General features: G+C 48.0%; 1 protein-coding gene and 1 non-coding gene across 4 annotated transcripts; both read left to right on the top strand.

Moving 5' to 3' along the window:
* The first annotated feature begins 257 nt into the window (after positions 1-257).
* LOC119847390 lies at positions 258-16,654 on the top strand. The gene is made up of 7 exons (XR_006276713.1): positions 258-401; positions 2,332-2,356; positions 2,913-2,966; positions 3,921-3,995; positions 5,509-5,628; positions 6,882-7,686; positions 16,641-16,654. It is a non-coding gene; the product is annotated as an uncharacterized LOC119847390 (transcript).
* On the top strand, positions 11,780-16,467 carry LOC119847089 (histone H3.3A). 3 transcript variants are annotated; one of them, XM_038381486.1, is made up of 5 exons: positions 11,784-11,937; positions 12,081-12,217; positions 13,708-13,863; positions 14,826-14,979; positions 15,787-16,467. In XM_038381486.1, the coding sequence occupies exons 3-5, from the start codon at positions 13,736-13,738 to the stop codon at positions 15,913-15,915; spliced, it is 411 nt and encodes a 136-aa protein (XP_038237414.1). In that variant the 5' UTR covers positions 11,784-11,937; positions 12,081-12,217; positions 13,708-13,735; the 3' UTR covers positions 15,916-16,467. The 3 variants fall into 3 exon arrangements, with proteins under 3 accessions (XP_038237413.1, XP_038237414.1, XP_043357027.1); XM_038381485.2 differs by lacking the exon at positions 12,081-12,217 and having other exon boundaries at positions 11,780-11,937; XM_043501092.1 differs by lacking the exon at positions 12,081-12,217 and having other exon boundaries at positions 11,813-12,049.
* Positions 16,655-17,853: the final 1,199 nt, after the last annotated feature.

Genomic DNA, 17,853 nt, shown 5'->3' with positions numbered 1-17,853 from the left:
CGGAGTCCCGCTTTCCGAGGAGCGATGGCTCTGGTTACAGTGTGCGGGGAACAGCCGCGGTTTCATGTTTTCCACCGCAGGCATCCCATGAAGTGAGCGGCAGCTCACGAAAGCTTGTGCGCAAATAAATGGGTTAGTCTCTAAGGGGCCACAAGTCCTCCTGTTCTTTTTGCGGATACAGACTCGCACGGCTGCTGCTCTGAAACAATCTGCGAGCCCTGCGTTGGCCGGGCTGGGGTATTTCAGCAGGAGCCAGGGAGGAAACGTGCTGATCTAGCAGAGTATCCATTAAAAGCAGCGAGACTGGATAACTGGCGCTTCTTGCCCCAGCTGCTTAGTGGTCCTGACCCAAAGCCCCTTGAAGGCAGCGGGAGGCTCTCTGTTGACTTCCGGCCCTTCGGGTAAATCCTTGTACCCTGTTGCTGGCCAGGCCACAGGACAAACTGTGGGGAATGACCCTGTGCTGCCCTCTCAGGACCGGTCTGGCTGGGGGCCGGTTTCACGCCCCCTTGAGATCAGTTGACTGGGCTGAAGGGTAACTGGGTTCATACCGTGGCTGTTTGGGGCTTAAATTGAGAGCTCTTTAAGAAACCTGCACAGGTGTTGTAGGGGATTAAGCTCCTTCTGTCCCGCAGGGCGAATGAAGCTGCTTACAGCCTAGCACGCACTGGCTGAATGGTAGGTGGACTAATGCCACCTCTGTGCCGTCAGGCGAGTCCTCGTTTATATTTGGCACTTCTGCTGCAAAGTGGCAGCTTACGCGCCCCCTCTGCCCGCATTCAGGCAGCCAGAGCTTGAAATGGATATTGTCACCCTGGAATAGACCGGCATCTATCTTGCTTAGTGCCAGACACCTTAATCCTGACCTGCTGCAGCCTTTGCTAAGCGAATCCTCTGCCAGGGTGCCTCTGTGCTGATCTGCACCTCCTCCTTCTGCCAGAGTAACCATGGCCTCCCATATACACAACTCATGCCCCCAAGCATGACCCACAGCCCTCCATGTACCTATAGGTCCGGACTCCCCAGGCACAGCTCCCCAATATCTCCTGCTACTTTGACCTGAGCTGCCTCACTTTTTGGTCCATAGACTTCAACTTTCTAACTCGCCTCTTGCAGCTTCACCTGTCTTCAAGAACGTGCGTCGTCCTGGTAGCTGTGTATCCTCTGGTTATCTTGGCGTAATGAAAGCGCCAGAGCAATACTGAGTCTTGTGTGCTGTGGAAGTGGAGGGGTTATTCCGTGCCCAGGGGGCAGCAGTGAGAAGTGACTGCTGAAGCTGGGGTGGAGTTTAAGGGGGAGGGGAAAAAAAGGGGGGGGTAGGAATCTCGCCTCCTTGCTAATAAAATGGTTTTATCCTGCACAGCTAGTTGCTGTGACTCTAGGGTTTAGCCAGCTCTGTAACAGTATTACAGAACAGCATTCAACGTCTAAGAGGTTTCTGTTCCTGGGAAAAAGCACCCTCCTACTTTACGTTCCCATGCCTACTAGAATGACTTCTGGAAGCGCTCTCCTCTGCTGTGTGTGCATCTAAAATAGACACAGGAAGGGTTGGTATGACTTCTCTCTCTAAAAGCGCTTTCTCGGCAGCCAGTTGCACTCTTGCACCTCTGATAGAAGGTGGTTGGGGGCCAGTTTCTGCCAGCACCAGCAGGTGTGAGCGCAAAGTTCACGTGCGCCTTATTCCAAATAATAGCAATTAGCATCTGCAGATAAAGTCAGCAGTTGTCTGTTTCTTGACACAATCTAAATGCAATGAAAGTAACCGCATGGCAAGAAGGCTCAACTTCAGTCTTAAGTTTCTAATGAAAACAACTAGCAACAATCAGCATTGTTGGTGGGGTTTTACCCTCCCAGTGACTTGTAATTATCACTTTCTGTGGACCAACATCGAAGCTCAAAACCCAGTGAGATGTCCTCAAAAAGGGTGTCATGTTGCCATCTACTGTCTTGTCCCACAGAGAAGACAACAGCCTACTACTTCTGGAGGCAGCATGGCCTTGTGGACAGAGCACTGGACAGGGTTTTGGGATTCCCAGCTCTGCCACTAACTTGCTTGAGTGTCCTTGGACACGTTCCTTTCCCTTTGTAAAATGGAGCTACTTGATGCTCCTTTGCAAGGCACTTTGAGATCGGTTGATGGAAAGCGCTATAGAAGAGCTAGGTGGTGGTATTATTTTCAACCTAATGTTGTTCCGCTTCATCTCAAATAGCAGGAGTCCAGGTGGGATTAAAGGAAGCTAGGTTTGTTCAGCTCCTGTTTGAATTTCAGCCTTTGTCCCTTCTTTGGTTAGTGTCTAGATGCTGAAATAATTTTTCTTTGTCTCCCTGCAGCGGGGCCTGAGGCTACCGTCCCAAGGTAAGCGACCAGCTTCCTCGGTTCAGTTTCAGTTATAACTCTGGCGGTGGTAGGTGAACTGGACTGATGTGCTCTAGGATCCCATTCCTGTTCCCAGCACTTGGTCCAAGTTACTGGCCATCTGCAAGGAGAGGAAGTTCTCCAGAGAAAGTTGGGCCGTAGCATGTCATTGGATCTGCTCCTGGAGCGTCCCCAACCCTTTGCCCCAGCCTGACCCAACGAGAACTGCTGGGCTTTTCCTCCCCCTTTGGTCCCCAATTGGCTGCCTGGGCTGTCTGAACCTGTGCATGAGGAGGTATAAATGGAGTTGCACTGGTGAGAAAATTGGTGCGAAGGGAAGCAGGCAGTTGGGGTAGAAAGGGCTCCTGTACCCACAGCAGGCCACGTGGCCTGGCTGCCTGAGGCTTGGCTCACTAGCTGGCATTGTTGCTGGCTGTCTTTTGTTTTTTAGGTGTGTGAAGTAACAGCAGAGCAAAGATTCAGCTGGGGCAAGTCCTGACGAAGACTTATCAGGCATTAACTCTGGGTTTTGCCTTTTCCCCTCTCTCCTTTCTAGTATCAACAGCTCAAGAAGGAACTTGAAAAACAGTTTCCAGGCAAGCTGGAGATCGTGAGTATCCCAGGACTGTCCAGTTTGTCCAGAGCACTTAGCTTTTGTGTCTGTCTGACTCCTAATCAGTGAATATGCACAGCCAAGGAATGGCCGTGTCCTCTAAACCTCCGGTTCTGTACTCTCAAAACTCCTGTTGTCTTCAGTGGGAATCTGCGATGCAGGAGGCTCTAAATAAGTCCCTCCTCATCTGGTGGGACCTGACTAAAGAACTGTCGGACTAAGAGCATGTCATGTCCAGCATAAATCTGCAACATAGTTGTCAGATCCATGGTTTGTCTAGTCTAGTATCTTGTCTCTGAAAGTGGCCAGTGCCACATGCTTCAGGGGAAGCGGTTAAACCTCTCAGATGGCCAAACAGGCACAAATGTAACCATGGGGAAAGCTTTGACCTGATCCTGGGCTGCTGCTGGTTGGCTTACAAAGCATGCCCCGTGTGGTAGAGGGAAGGGAAGCCTTGATCAAGGAAGTGTGGAGAGTGGCGTTAAGGCGGAAGGAGGACAGTCCTGCAGGACTGAAGATGTTTGGACAATCTAGTATCATGTCCTGGCTTCCTTGTGCGCTTCAATCTATATATACTCTTCTAGATTATAAACCGTTTGGGATAGGGATTCTTTGATATATTCAGCACCTGGCACAATGGGATCCTGGCTTCTAGAATACAAATTAACTTAATAGATTCTAAGGCCAGAGAAGGGTCCATTATGATCATCTAGTCTGACCTCCTGTATGACTCCAGACCAGAGAATCCCACCCTATCATTTCTGCATCAAGCTCATAACAACTGTTTGCAGATGTATTCTCCTCTCTGGTGAGAACTGTAGGGAGCACTCCTGTTGAATTGGGAATCTTCAGAAGAAACTAACATGAAGGGGAGAGCTTGCTGCTTAAAATAGCCCAGACCCCCTCGGGGCTCTTCATTCTCAAGGTGACTGACTCCTCTTCTCCGCTTAGAGTGGCGAAGGGACCCCTCAGGTCACAGGATGGTTTGAAGTGACAATCGCAGGCAAACTGGTGCATTCAAAAATGGTGAGTGGTCTCTTCCTCCCCTCCCATCTAATTTCTAACCGAACTGCTCAGCTGATAGTCACCAAGGCGGGCGATGCGCATGATCCAGGAAGACTCCTTCCTAGAGATATGTTGTGAGCACAAGGCTGGGAGCCTTGTCTGGGCTAACATCTGTAGCCAGAGTCTGCTGTTGAAGCTGGAGTAGTAGTCCTGTCTGCAGCTGTACCAGCTTGTACAATGATCCCCTTAGAATCTGCATGCTGAACAGGGATCGGGGGGGGGGACTTCTAAGGAGCACTCACTGTGAGTCAGCAGGTTGGTACTCTTCCTTCAGTGCTTTTGGAGACGAGACCTAAAACACATAACAGCCACTAACTCCTACTAGCCCACTCACTGGTCTTGCACGTGTTGACTCAATGCCCTGTTCATGTTGCAATAGGAGTAACTTATCTTGACTCTCTAAACTTTCTCTGCAGTTGCAGTAGGATACAGGCTGTGGTTTTTTATTCTCTCTCCTTCTCCCGCCCCTTCCCCTAAAAGCTGGCATTTTCCACCTCAAAGATGGTTGCATTTCAGTGATTGATGAAACCTGCATCCTTTATCTCCAAGGATGGCAAATTGAAATGTCTTATTAGCAGCCACTGCTGCTGACTTTCACAGGAGGGAAAATACAGCTCCTTAGAAAACCTCTTTGATGCTAAAATAGCCTTTGGCTCTTGCAGCTGCTGGTGTTGCAGGTCCGGGAGGGTGGGGGGATTAGAGCTGTTGGTCCTACATTAAAAGTTCTTCCACTGTCAAGTGTCTCTTTGCGGTGGCAGGACTGTTGAGCTCTGTGTCCTTAAGGACGTTCCAGGAGCCTGCTGAACTTCAGCTGTCCTGTATGGGACACCTTCTAGAAGCGGTTGTTTGCCCATATTTCTTGGTGGGGGGGGGAAGGGGCTGTAAGTTTCATCTGTGCTTTTTTTTTTTTTTCTTTTTTTTAAAGCTAATATTTTGTTTGAGATCTTTGTGATCCAGCAGCAGAAACAAGCTTTCTGTGCTCGCTGCTGTAGCCAGGGAGTAGCTGTGAGGTTTTTCCGAGGCCGCTTTTCAAACACTGCATTGTCCCTCCGGTCCTGGTGCTGCTGTCCTGTCACAGCTTCTTGGCAGTGATACGAGTGCCCAAGTAGAAGGCATCTTGCTGAGGAATACTCTTAAATAGGAGTGGAACTCTCCAGGGGCATAACTCTGGACACAATCAGTGGCTGTGTTACCCTGGAGAACTAAAGAAGCCTTAAAACATAAAAACGGCCATAGTGGGTAATACCAAAGGTCCATCTAGCCCTGTATCCTGTCTTCTGACAGTGGCCAATGCCAGGTGCCCCAGAGGGAATGAACAGAACCGGGAATTACCAAGTGATCCATCCCCTGTCACCTATTCCCAGCTTCTGGCAAACAGCCTTCTCATGCTCTGACTTCTTTGAGCCTTATGGGCATGCTGGGGTGGGTGGAGGGGGTTCAGCTGTCCCCTTGCTAACTGGCTGCTCTCTGGTAGAACGGGGATGGATTTGTGGATAATGGCACCAAGCTTTCCAAGATTGTGGCAGCCATTAAAGAGGCGTTGGCTTTGGGATAGGAACAGAAGAATGCATCAGTGGCTCCATACGTAGCACAGGTAAGTTTTGTGGGTCTGGCTATCCCAGTAGCGCTGTCTCAGCCCTTCCTCCTTGGATAAACGGAGCCTTGCTGCATGTGACTTTCTCAGAGACCTTTAACCAAGGTCCTATCCCCCTCGGCATGGGTATTATAAATATGATGGGGCACCCGAAAGAGCAAGGACTTGCCACGTTATGGTTGGTTAGAACTTCATCTCCCCCCCCCCCCGCTATTATGCTGACTGCTGGGGCAGCTGTTGTGCTTCACCCCAGAGGTGGCTGCATTCCAGCTTATATACATAGACAAGGAAACACTTGGGAAAGCTCTGTGTTAAAATGCTCTAATGCTGCAAATCCTAAATCCTCCCAGCCACTCTGGTTATGCTGGCTACCACCAGCAGGGCAGAGCATTCATGGGAGGCAAAAAGATTGGCAAAAGGGCTCAGAAAATGAGCATGGCTCTGGTTGGCAGAGGTGCTGTGAATCCAGGTGGTGATGAAAGCAGACTTGCCCCCTTGGTAAATCGTGCATGCAACCCCCAGAACTAAAGCTAGAATCAAGGCTAGAACCCTGGTCTGTTGGATCCTAAAATGCACCCTTTGTGCTGCCCCCCACCCCCCTGCCGGACTCCCTTAAGTAGTCCTAGGAGGTCTCTTGTCCTCTGGGGGGGACTGTTATCTTGGGTTTGTCTACAGTGCTTTTATTTAAACAGTAGAGGGCACCGTTACACTTACGTGCTGTATTGCAGCATGCAGGGTTAAGAGCAGTAGCTGCTGCTTCCGGTATGTCGGACTGGAAGGGCCTTTTCTGATCCTTCAGTCCGCTGCTCTCACAGACGCTCCAGCACAGAATTCTGTACGTAAATTTATCAGTCTCCATCTTCAAACTAGCTCGTCCCCACTGCTCAGTTTCCGAGGCTGTTCCAGACCTTTGGTTCCTAACCTCAGAGGAGCTTCTCATTTCCAGCCTAAACGTATTCATGATCAATCTGTAGCCGTTTGTTCTTGTGCCAATAATGTCCTTGAGCTTCAGTAGCTCTTCTAGTGGTTTTCCCCACCACACCCTGGCCTATTTAGAGAGAGCAATCAGATTTTTTTCCCCCTCTCAGCCTTCACTTGGCTAGGCTAAACAAGCCAAGCTCTTTCCATCTCCTCTCCTAGGACGGGCTCTCCAGCCTCCTGATCATCCTAGTAGCCCTTCTTTACACCTAGTCCAGGTTTTTTTTTTTTTTTTAAATTTCAAGTTTAACTATATATGTTCCTTCTTTGTCTAGCTTGATGAGCATTTGCTTCGTTCAGCTCGGCCGAGCGCTTGATGACGGGAGTTGCCGAAATGTCCTCTGGCACATGGCCATTCCCAGAAGTTTTTGCACAGGGTGCTGGCTTGAACGAAGGCAGATGAGAATCCAGCTCTGTGCTTTGGCATGCTTTGTATCTGTATGCAACGCCTGTCTAGAGTTGAAACGGCCCCTCTAATGTGCCCTGTTAACACACTGTGCCATTAAGGTGCCTCTAATTTTGAGTAATTCTTGAGTGAGTTTAATTGTTCAACTTTACAGAGAAATCTGTCTTAGTGCTGATATAGCAACAGCAAGCTTTGTCTGGGGTTGCTGGGATGAAGGCTGTCAAGTAAGGGAGGGTCGCCATCTGGGAATCCCATCAGTGTGGGAAGAGGAATTAGCTGCTCATTGTCAGGTATGGGGGAAAACTGGGAGGGAAATGATGATGTTTTAAGGAATGACTCAATAGTCTGTTTATAAAACTCCTGAGTTTTAATTTAAACTCCCAATGTTTTCTTAAACTGGTGTCAAAACAGTTTTTCCCTCTTCTGCAGAACCTTGATACAGTCCTGACAAATCATATTGAGATGTCCCAGCTAGACAGTGGAGCTTGCTCATGAAACGTAACCTCTAAATCTTGGCATTTCTGAATTGTGATAGTGCACTTCCCCCTTCCAGGGTCACCCAGTGTTGCAAAACTGTCTGTCTGGGGTTTTTTAATTTTGCTGTATAATTAACTTTTGTTGCACTTCAGAAAGGTGTCAAATAAAATAATGAAAATTTGTAAACTGGTTGTGTAGTGGCTTCTTTCTAGTCCTGCTATTGCTCTGTGTTTGGTCAGATAGCAAGCATCTCCATTCTCTTGCAATAGGGGGTATAATTCTTCTATACCAGTACTCCGAAACAAGCGGCGAGTGGTCCAATGATTCACTGCAGTGTGACTAGCATGAAAGCAGAATTCCAGGTCCTATATCCAAACCTGTCAAGCTCCTTCCATCTACCCACTCCACTCCAGCAAGCCTCATGCAGCCTTTCATCTTTCCAGACTTCTTTGCAACCTCAGTAGTGGGGCTCATATTGAGATGTCTCAACTAGGCAGTAGATATTTCTAAAGCAGCCAGGACCTTGCTTTTTGTGACATCAAAGTTCTCCTGCCCCATCTCCAGGGTCTTGTTACAATGACTTTGATCCACAGGCCCCCAAACCTTGAAACAAAGGAAAACTAGTGGCATTTGCAGGCCAATTCTGCATTTTGGCACCTCCCCCCCCCCCCCCCCGCCTCAAGCTATAGTAGCAGAGGGGGCTGCAAGTGAAGATTGTGAAGCAGGGCAGAGCTGGGATGGAGAGTGGGAAGTATACTAGCAGAGATGGCTGTAAATGAGGACTGAAGTACATGAGCTGTTTGCACAATACCTACCCTATGCTAATATGTTCTTAATCTCATTTTCATGAATACTAAAATAAACCTCCATTTAAAAGGAAAATTAATCAGCTTGGCCCAGTTACCCTTGTAACTTGTACCTATTATGAAACAACTCTTGTAAGTACCCAGTAAAGGAGTAAATCCTTTACAAGCTAGTAAATACAGTAGTAAATACAGGCTAGTAAGAGGTCTCTGCTGCATAGGGTGAGACTTATTTAAAGCTCTGACCTTCCATTGCCATGACAACTTGATGCCCTCTCCTTACCTCCCCAAACACCCTTTCTTGTAATAATTTTACCCTTTAATCCAACAGGCCTGTTTTTGTTCTTCTACAATTGATTTGATTTAATGGGGAGCCTAGGAACTCATGACCATCTCTGTAGTGCTTAGGGATTAGCTCAGAGCCCCCAGATTTCTAGTAGAGCAGAGCTAGTTGTAAATGAGTTCTCTCACAACCTGGATGTCTCCTGTATGAAAATAGTTAAAGATAACGCACCTTGGAGGTGGTCTTAATTCAGATCTATTGTCAATCAGAACTCTCCTTTTTAAAGGAGGTCTTAAAAGAAAAAACGGTGGTCTTGTGCCTCAGGCCTAAAACAGAAGTTCTTCTCCTGGGTATGCCAGACTTGAATTGTGACATCACCTCTATCTTCCATTCCTCATCTGTAATATCTACTTTGCCAGGAGCAGCTGAGGTCAAATTTCAGTCGTGTTTGTAGTGTTGCAAGAGTCGGGGGGAGGAGGGGATGATAGGGGAGGACAAAAAATATAATTTATTAAAAATTGGTTAAACTACATTTAGTACTTTGTCTAAATATACAGTTTAGTCCAGTTTTTTTAGCAGCTCTGATGAGGGTGAAGAGATGCAACTGTGCCTTCTGGTGCCCACAATGATAAAGGCAGGTAGTATAAATTAGTGGTAGTTTTCTGAATATCCTTGCAAGACAAATCTAGGAATTCATGGTTTATTTCTATTGGGGTAGTGCCCTGAGGAGCCTACGCAGCATCAGATGCCTGACTGTGCTGGGCTACTATAAAAACACGGCGAGATGGACCCTGCATTTAGGACTCCTATATCTTTGAAGAATGAGGCATCAGAGTGAGTTTTGAGTTGTCTAGTAACAGTGGGCCTTAGTCTGGTTTGAGCAGAACTGGATCACGCAACCACTCCTATCCGTCCTCTGCTGTAATTGAGTTTGTACTGGCAACCCCTTCGAAATTATTACAAGAAGGCTGCATGCTTTGTTGCTCATGTAGGCTGCGCCTTGTGGGTTATCCAAGTGCAAATGGAGGCCCAGCTGGATGGGCTGTGGAAGAACAGGGGCTGTTACATTGGGTATTTCACATTCATACAGTAGGAGATAATCCTACCTCAAAGAGCTTACATATGTTTCACACCATCTACAGTTGACCATCTTTTGAAAGGGATCCATTGTTTTTCATAGCCCCTGAGGATAGGACAAGAAGTAATAGATTTAATTTGTAGCAAGGGAGAGTCACATTGGATACTAGGGCAAATTTTCTTAGGCACCGGAGCAAGTGACCCAGGGAGGTTGTGGAGTCAGCATCACTGGAGGTTTTTAAGAACAGGTTGGACTAATCCCTGTCAGGGATGGTCTAGGTATAATTCAGTCTACTTCAGTGCAGGTGGGCTAGATACGACCTCTTGAGGTCCCTTACAACTCTACATTCCTCTGATCATGCTTCCAAGGCCCTAATCTTGCAAACACCTTCTGCACATGCTTCACTAAAGCAAATTAGTAGTTGAAGTTGAGAGGACTGCTCATGGCAGCAAAGTTAAACATGTCTGCAGGATTGGGGCTTAGGACTGAAGATTTCCCCATGACCCAAAGTAAATTCTTGTGTGTCCTACAAATTGCCCCCATGGGTGTCAAAGTTTACAGACCTTCAGCTATGCAGTACCTTTTGAATAGTTAACTTATTGCTTAAGAATGGTACCAGCTTGACAGCCTTGCAGCCTAAAGCACTGTGTTTATCCCCAGAACCAGCACAGTCCAGGTGGTGGTAGGGTGAACAACCTCACCACAGCCCTGGAGTGACAAATACTAAGGGTTAGAGGAGAAATCAGTCTTCCCAGCCTATTCTCTCTTTGCACCCTGTTACTGAGCCTCAGTGGGGGGACAGTCACAATGCGGACATTTCTCCAGCTATCAGTCAATGAAACCATCAACTCTTTTTCCCCATAGGCCACTGGAAAAGACCTCAATCCATTCCTATAGGTTGTAATGATTTCCCTACCCAGCCAAATTTCCCCAATCTTTAACCATATCACCACGTGTTGGCATATTGGTTGAGGCGGATCACGTGTCAATAGTATTTTCTGCTCAAAGAGAGAGAGCCAAGCATATGGGAAAAGTGAAGTACTGTCTAAAAACATGTCCAAGGATACCATATACAGGAGGCCTCTTACCTGAGATAATAGGGGGGCAGTGACTAGTTAATTATCCTCTCTAAAGCACCTAGCTTTCTAGGTACTCATATGTGATTTTGGCATCAACACCAGTTGATGTGACTTGTGATAGGGAAGGCTGGCATAACGTTGACAGTGGCTTGATGTGGGGAAAACACTGTAAAATTTGCACCAGCCCTAATTGATGTGATTGGTGATAGGCTATTGACGTTACACGGGTGTCAGCCCCACTGGTCACGGCTCATGCAGGTGGGAGAAGTGACTCGTGTGAGGGTTTTATAGTGACATATGTGATTAGTAGGCATGACTTGGCATGGCTTATACTGGGAGGTTCATATGACTAGTGCAAAGGGCTTGGTATAATTTGTGCACTGGAAGGAGTTGCCAAAGCTTCTGCAAGGGCCTTGACATGTTATATATTGGAATGGTGGGTGTGACTATGCGGGGGAGGGGTTGGCATGTTACATGTAGGGAAGGTTGGCATGACACATGGGGGAGGCACTTGGTGTGATATGTGCCAGGGGTTTCGCATGTTACATGTAGGCAAGGTTGGCATGACACAAACCAGTGGCACTTGGCGTGACTTGTGCCAGGGGTTTAGCATGTTACATGTAGGCAAGGTTGGCAAGTTGCATGCTGGGGGGTGCTTGGCGTGACTTGTAACAGAGGTTTACTGTGTTACATGTAGGCGAGGTTGGCGTGACACGTTCCAGGGCTTTGGTGTGTTACATGTAGGCATGGGTTGGTGTGACGCACATGGGGGGGGCACCTGGCGTGACTTTGTGCCAGGGATTTTACATTACATGTAGGCAAGGTTGGCATGACACATGCCAAGGGTTTAGCCTGACTCGAGGGAGGTCTTAATGTAACTCATGCAAAGGGCATAAAATGCAGTAGGGTCTGTGGTTAAATGAAGGCTCCCCCTTGCCAGCCCTGTGACTGGGGGGGAGGCAGGGGCAGCCTGGCTGGCGCTTACAAGATGGCGCCCACACAGCCTGGTTCACCTCAGCTGACCTCCCCACCCCTCCCCTCTGCCCCAATGCATGATGGTTAAATAGCCCAGCCGGGGAACGCGCCATTTTCTGCTGGGGCTGGCGGGAAAGGCGGGAAGGGAGCGAGAGCAGCGCGAGCGCCGGCGCGGGACTCCCAACGGCTCCAACGGTCGCTGCAGCGAGGGGCGCGAGCCACACACACAGGTAATAAGGAGGTGCGAGACACCCCCGTACCCGGGCTTCCCCCTCCCCCCTCGTTCGAAAAAAGGAGAGGGTGAGTAGAAACCGAGATCGTCCGAGGAGCCCCTTCCACCAAGTAAGTCCCGCCTTCCGTCTGTATCCTGCAGCTCATTGGTCGGGCGATGCGAGAGCACGGTGGCCGCGCTGATTGGCTGGAAGCCCCTGAGGCAGCCCCGAGGTCGATTGGTCATGAGCCGCGTCAATCACCGAGGAGGCTTCGCGGCTCTACCCCCTTTCTTGTCAGGTTACATACCGGTTGGCTGGCGACGCTGGCCAATCGGGAGAAAGCCTCGGTTAGCCTGGGGAAGGTCACCTGACACTAGTTAGCCAATCAAACCCAGACTTGGCGCAAAGGCTTCTGGAAGATGTAGTCTTTCTTTAAAAATAACACTTTATGTGGGTAGAGGGGGCCAACTGGGGCAGGGACGGGGAGCTGGGACTCCTGGCTTCTCTTTAAAGCAGACTCTGGTGGCTCTGCAGGGGTTGTGTATTGGCCACGGAGGTGGGATGCCATGGTGCAATTTGGTGTGGGGTTGCTATTGTCCTTGGCTGCATCGCCATGGCGCCTGGTTGCCGTCATGATCGCCATGGCGCCTGGTTGCCGTCATGATGTTGCTGATGTGGAACCAGCGTCTCGGCGAGGTCTCACGTGGCATGGAGCCGGCTCTGAGGCCAGATCTCTCTCACTCATTTTGGGCCCAGAGCAGCCTCCACTCCCTGAAGGGTTGTTGGCCCCTTGCTTTTTGCAACCTTTCCCCCCAGCTTCCAGCCAGGGTGACCCTCCCCAGTTTCTTCCCCACAACAATCCCTTTTCCAGACTCTCACTTACGTGGTTCCTAGCTGGCTCCCTCCACTGCCTTCACTTCCCCAACCCCCCATTTCTCCCCACCCTGTTTCTGAGCGATCGGGGCTGCAGGTTCCTTCCTCCCCGCAACTGGTGCCACTGATCGGCGGGGGACCTCGCGGAAAATCAGTGACTTTTTCTCACTGTTGGGAAATATCACGTATGGGTCTGTGCAAAAACTGGCAACTGCAGAGGGTGGAGAGGAAAAGAACCCAGGAGTCCTGACTGCAAATCCCTCCCGCTTTAATCCACTAGACTCTAATCCTTTGCCAGACCTGGGACTAGAACCCAGTAGGAGTCCTGGCTCCCAGACCTACTTCCTAGTGTAATCACTGGATCCTGCTGCCTTCCCAAGCTGGGAATAGAACCCAGGAGTCCTGGCTCCTAGTCCTAACCACTAGACCCCATCCTTCTCCAGAGCTGGGAAGACAACAGTTCTCCTCCTCTTCCATGCTGGGCAAATCAGGTTACTGACTGAAATGATCATTTTATATTACAGCAGAAACAAAACACTGGTTCATCTGTGATACTCTAGTTGGGCACTGTTATAAACGAAGTAATTCTGAGTGAGCAGTTGTGGAACTAACAAAAGCTTTTCAGGGATTTTTCTAGTACTTTTTTTTTTTTCTCCCATGTAGGCCGGAAATGTTCCTAAACATTTATATGATGACCTCTAGGATTTCCATAGTATCTGAGCATCTCACAGTCATCAATAGATTCCTCCTCCCAACCCCCGGGAAGACAGGACAGTGTGACTAGCTCCATTTTACTAGTGGGGAACCATATTGGCTTAGTGACTTGTAGGTCATACAGGGAGTGATGGGACGCGACCTCAGGTCAAGCTGTTGTTGAAAAGGTTAAACTGATTTCTTCCCCCTTTTTCCCCGCAGATTTCTTCCGCACTAAAGACCATCCAGAATGGCCCGTACCAAGCAGACTGCTCGTAAATCCACTGGTGGGAAAGCCCCCCGGAAACAACTGGCCACTAAAGCAGCCAGGAAAAGTGCGCCCTCAACTGGGGGAGTGAAGAAACCTCATCGTTACAGGTACTTGGAGTCACGCTTTCTCTGCTGGTATGCATGGGAGATGTAAAGGGGAGTTTTGCGGTTTGCCATTGTGAGAAAAAAATAACGTGATATATGTCGTAGCCTTAATTCTTATGTACTATGTCTGAGGGAGCATGGGCTAGTAGTTAGCGATTCAGATGCCTGAGCTGGAGTTCTTTTTGCCAGCCATGCCACTGATCTGCTGGTGTGGTCTTGGGGAAGTTGCTTCCCTTCTCTGTGCCTCAGTTTCCACACTCATCCTTTGCCAGTCTCATCTGCTTAGCATGTAACCTCTTCAGAGCAGGGACAGTCTCTCATGATGGGTACGTATGGGGCTGAGCCCAGAGAGGCCTTGACTGAGATCAGGGTTCCGAGCGGCTACTGTAATTACAAATAATAAATAATGATTCGTAGTGAGTAGTTTTTATTAAAATATTATCCTCTCAGCTGGCTTATTAGAACAGAAGTGTAAGGGACAAACGTGTGCATACAAAGGCACTTGTAGCCAGCTCAGCAACCCATGTTTGATAGGGCTCCTGCCAAGCAGTTGAGATTTCATCATTGTTCCAGTCCTTGTTTTGGAAGGAGCTGCTAAAGTACTTAAAAAGCTACTTAAAAAGAAAAAAAGCTTAGATCTACCAGTGGCCTAATATTAGGGGCTGTCAACTTTTGTTGATTCCCTTTAAATACTTCACTTTATTTTGTAACAGGGAAAGTTTGTGAAATTGACAGCAGTGAAATAGGCCAGCTTAACAACAATGGAGTCCTCTTCGTCCCCAGAGACTGTGGCAGGGCAAGCTTCTTTTATGCACTGTGTGTGTGTGTGCGCGTGCAGCTGAGACACTTACAGAGGAGAAGGGAGTTCTGTCTGCAGTCCTTGGGACTCTGATGTCTGAGCATGGTTGGGATCATGGGGGCTAAATTCGGAACCCTTCAGGTTATGTCATTGAAATCTCTTCCAGGCCTGGCACTGTGGCCCTTCGAGAGATCCGGCGGTACCAGAAATCCACCGAGCTGTTGATTCGCAAGCTCCCTTTCCAACGTCTGGTCCGTGAAATTGCTCAGGACTTCAAGACAGATCTGCGGTTCCAGAGCGCGGCCATCGGAGCCCTGCAGGTAGGCGACTTTGTCTCTCTTCCCCACCGGGGAGACAGAAGGAAACTTGTCTAACTTGCCCCCAGACAGTGGGGAAGTACCTTCCAAAGAGTGAGCCCGACCTGCTTTGCACTCATCAAATCTGTAGAAACTAGAGATGGAGGCACGTTCTCATCTAGAGACTGACTTGCAGAACATACCTGTGCTGCTCAGAGCCTCTGGCTTCAGAATGTAGAATCTAAATTCACTGTTGATGTCCACAGATTACTGCTTTCGCCCCGAGAGGCAACTGCATCCTGGTGGGGGTGTGTGTGTGTGTGGGGGTGTGTGTGTGTGTTTGGTTTTTTTTTTTTACAGGCAGAGGAGAGACACTGCCATCAGTGGCTGCTGTAGTGCTCAGCTTCTCTGTCATTCTACTCACTCGTGGCAGGGGAAAGCATCCATGTCTCAAAGCCGCTGGCGTGGGGGTGTTGAGCACATAGCGTTAGAAAGAACTGCCACATTTGAGACTGTGCTGCTTGCTAGTGTAGATGAGTGGGGCACGAATTTGGGATCTCTGAATTGGTTTCCTCACCTGTCAAATGGGGTTCAGCTGACGCTTGGGAAGCCCTTGAGGCACGTGCAGCTGGGTAGGTGCTAAGCATGTAGGGTCAGTTTTTCAAGAGCGCTCAGCCCCCCTTTAGACATCAGAATAAATGGCCAAATAAACGTCACAGAGCAGTAGGAAAAATCTGGCCCTCGGTACAATGGGAACATTTGGATGCCTCCTGAAGAGACTGTTGCGAAACAAATAGAGCTGTTACTTCTGTTGTGGTTTTTCCTTGGTAGGAAGCCAGTGAGGCTTATCTCGTGGGTCTCTTTGAAGACACCAACTTGTGTGCAATCCACGCCAAAAGAGTCACCATCATGCCAAAAGACATCCAGCTGGCGCGTCGTATCCGCGGCGAGCGGGCTTAACTCATTGGCAGCCGATATCTGCTCTCTCAGTGTATTAGAGTAGACTCTAGGTTTGTTTTTTTTTTTCCTACTCCTGTTTGTAGTGGCTAGGACACGGGGAGATGTTATAAACCTATCTTAGTAAGATGTAAGCGATCAGGAGAGTTGAATCCGTTTGTTCATAATGTACAAGCAAAAAAAAATTGAGAAATTTACAAGACTTGGATTTTTTTGTTTTTGTAAACTTTTTTTTCAGAATTGCAAAAAAAATATAAAACAAGGGGGAAACATTTTTGAAATATCTGGTTTTATACACAAAACTTAAGTAGATTTAGGCATAACGTAAGGAGCTTTTGGTCTTCGGTTTGTAAAAATATATCTGCAAAAGATCACTCTACATTATATTTTTCATTATTTGATTTCTTTTTCCTTTGTATTTAGAATGGGCATGGTATTTAAACTTGTTTTCTTATTTCCATCTGTCTCGTGAAATGTGACTTGGACCTTTGTAACTTTCAGGTTTCTTCACCCTGTGGTGGGAACAAAAAAAAAAAAATAAATGTTGAACAATAACCTTTTTGTTTCCTTAATCTTGTATTTGCTGTCATACTAGGATAGATGTGTACTCCTCTTCAATAAATCAAAGCAACTTACCTTGTGCTGATATAATGTCCAAAATTGTGTAGCTCCTTTAAGGATCTCCGAGCCCTTCTGGGAGCATTATTTAAGCCTTTCAAAGCCTTGAGGGGAAAGGAGTGTTGGATCCTTTTTGAAGATGTGGGAAAACAAAACTTAAAACTGTTGTAAGTGACTGGGCCAAAATCACAGCAAGCCAGTGGCAGAACCATAAATAAAACCCAGGAATCTGGAATCCCAGGTCCCTGCTCCAGCTAAGCGACAGCATATCCAGTTACTTGATGTGACACTATATCCTGCAATTTGGCTTCAGGATACAGAGGAAAGATCCTCCCCCTTCCCTTTTCCTGTTGTAGTGTTCACTTCATGCAGTGGGATACAGAAGGCAGGGACTCAGGACTCCTGCGTTCTTGGGCTGACTTGCCATGACCTTTGGCACAGCAAAGCTGTCTATCTCCTCACTGGTAACTCTGAGGGTGACATATTTGTGCCGGTTAGGTAATATTTCTGAAATGCTTTGGGCTCATCAGTTTGAAGGGTACTATCTAACCGGTAAGTGCAGGGGTTATTGAACTCTGATAGATGATAAGCCTTTGTTTTAACAGCCCTTTGAGAAGATGATGATTAAAAGTACACTGCAATTCTAAAACACCTACTATTTCAGCGGTCCTGTTCCATGCAGGCCTGACTGTCTTTTGCTGTGGGGGTCGGATAGTAGGGGGAATTACCTATGCTGATAGGAGACCCCCTCCTGTGCTACAGTTGTTCTGCTGTTGCATTTCAAGTACTGACAAGCCCTTAATTTTACTGCATGCTATTCCTGCCCCAGAGAACACTGAGGGCACACAACTGGGCCCTACTTAAACTCACTGAAACTCACTCAAATTCTGCTCTCAGCTGTACACAACAGTGACTTCAGTGGAGTTACTGCAGTACTACAATGGCATAGCCAAGATCCGAATCGGGGCCACTGCACATTTCCAGCTCATCTCTGCTGGTGAAGGGTCTTCAATTTCCCATCTGTTCTTTCTTGAAATGCCCTCAGCCACCCAACTGGATATTTCGTACTTGTTTTCCAAGAGGATCTGTTCTGAATGGAGCAGTGTCTCTTTGTCTTTAACACATACTGCCCTTTAGAAAAGAGCAGCATGTCTCTTGCGATATACATAGAGGGAAAGGCTTTCTTTAGGTTGGGTTCCTGGTGGTTGTTTTGCACTGACCTACTTTTTGCATAGGCATTCTGTCCTCTGTAGGATTTGCTTGGGAATCTTAGCATCTGATTCCATAAGACACCATTAAAAAAGCACTTTCCTCCCACTTGCA

This window comes from Dermochelys coriacea, chromosome 23 (assembly GCF_009764565.3).
Source record: "Dermochelys coriacea isolate rDerCor1 chromosome 23, rDerCor1.pri.v4, whole genome shotgun sequence".
Taxonomy (NCBI): Eukaryota; Metazoa; Chordata; order Testudines; family Dermochelyidae; genus Dermochelys; species Dermochelys coriacea.
Note: the sequence above shows the minus strand (reverse complement) of the source record. Positions and strands in the feature narration are given on the sequence as shown.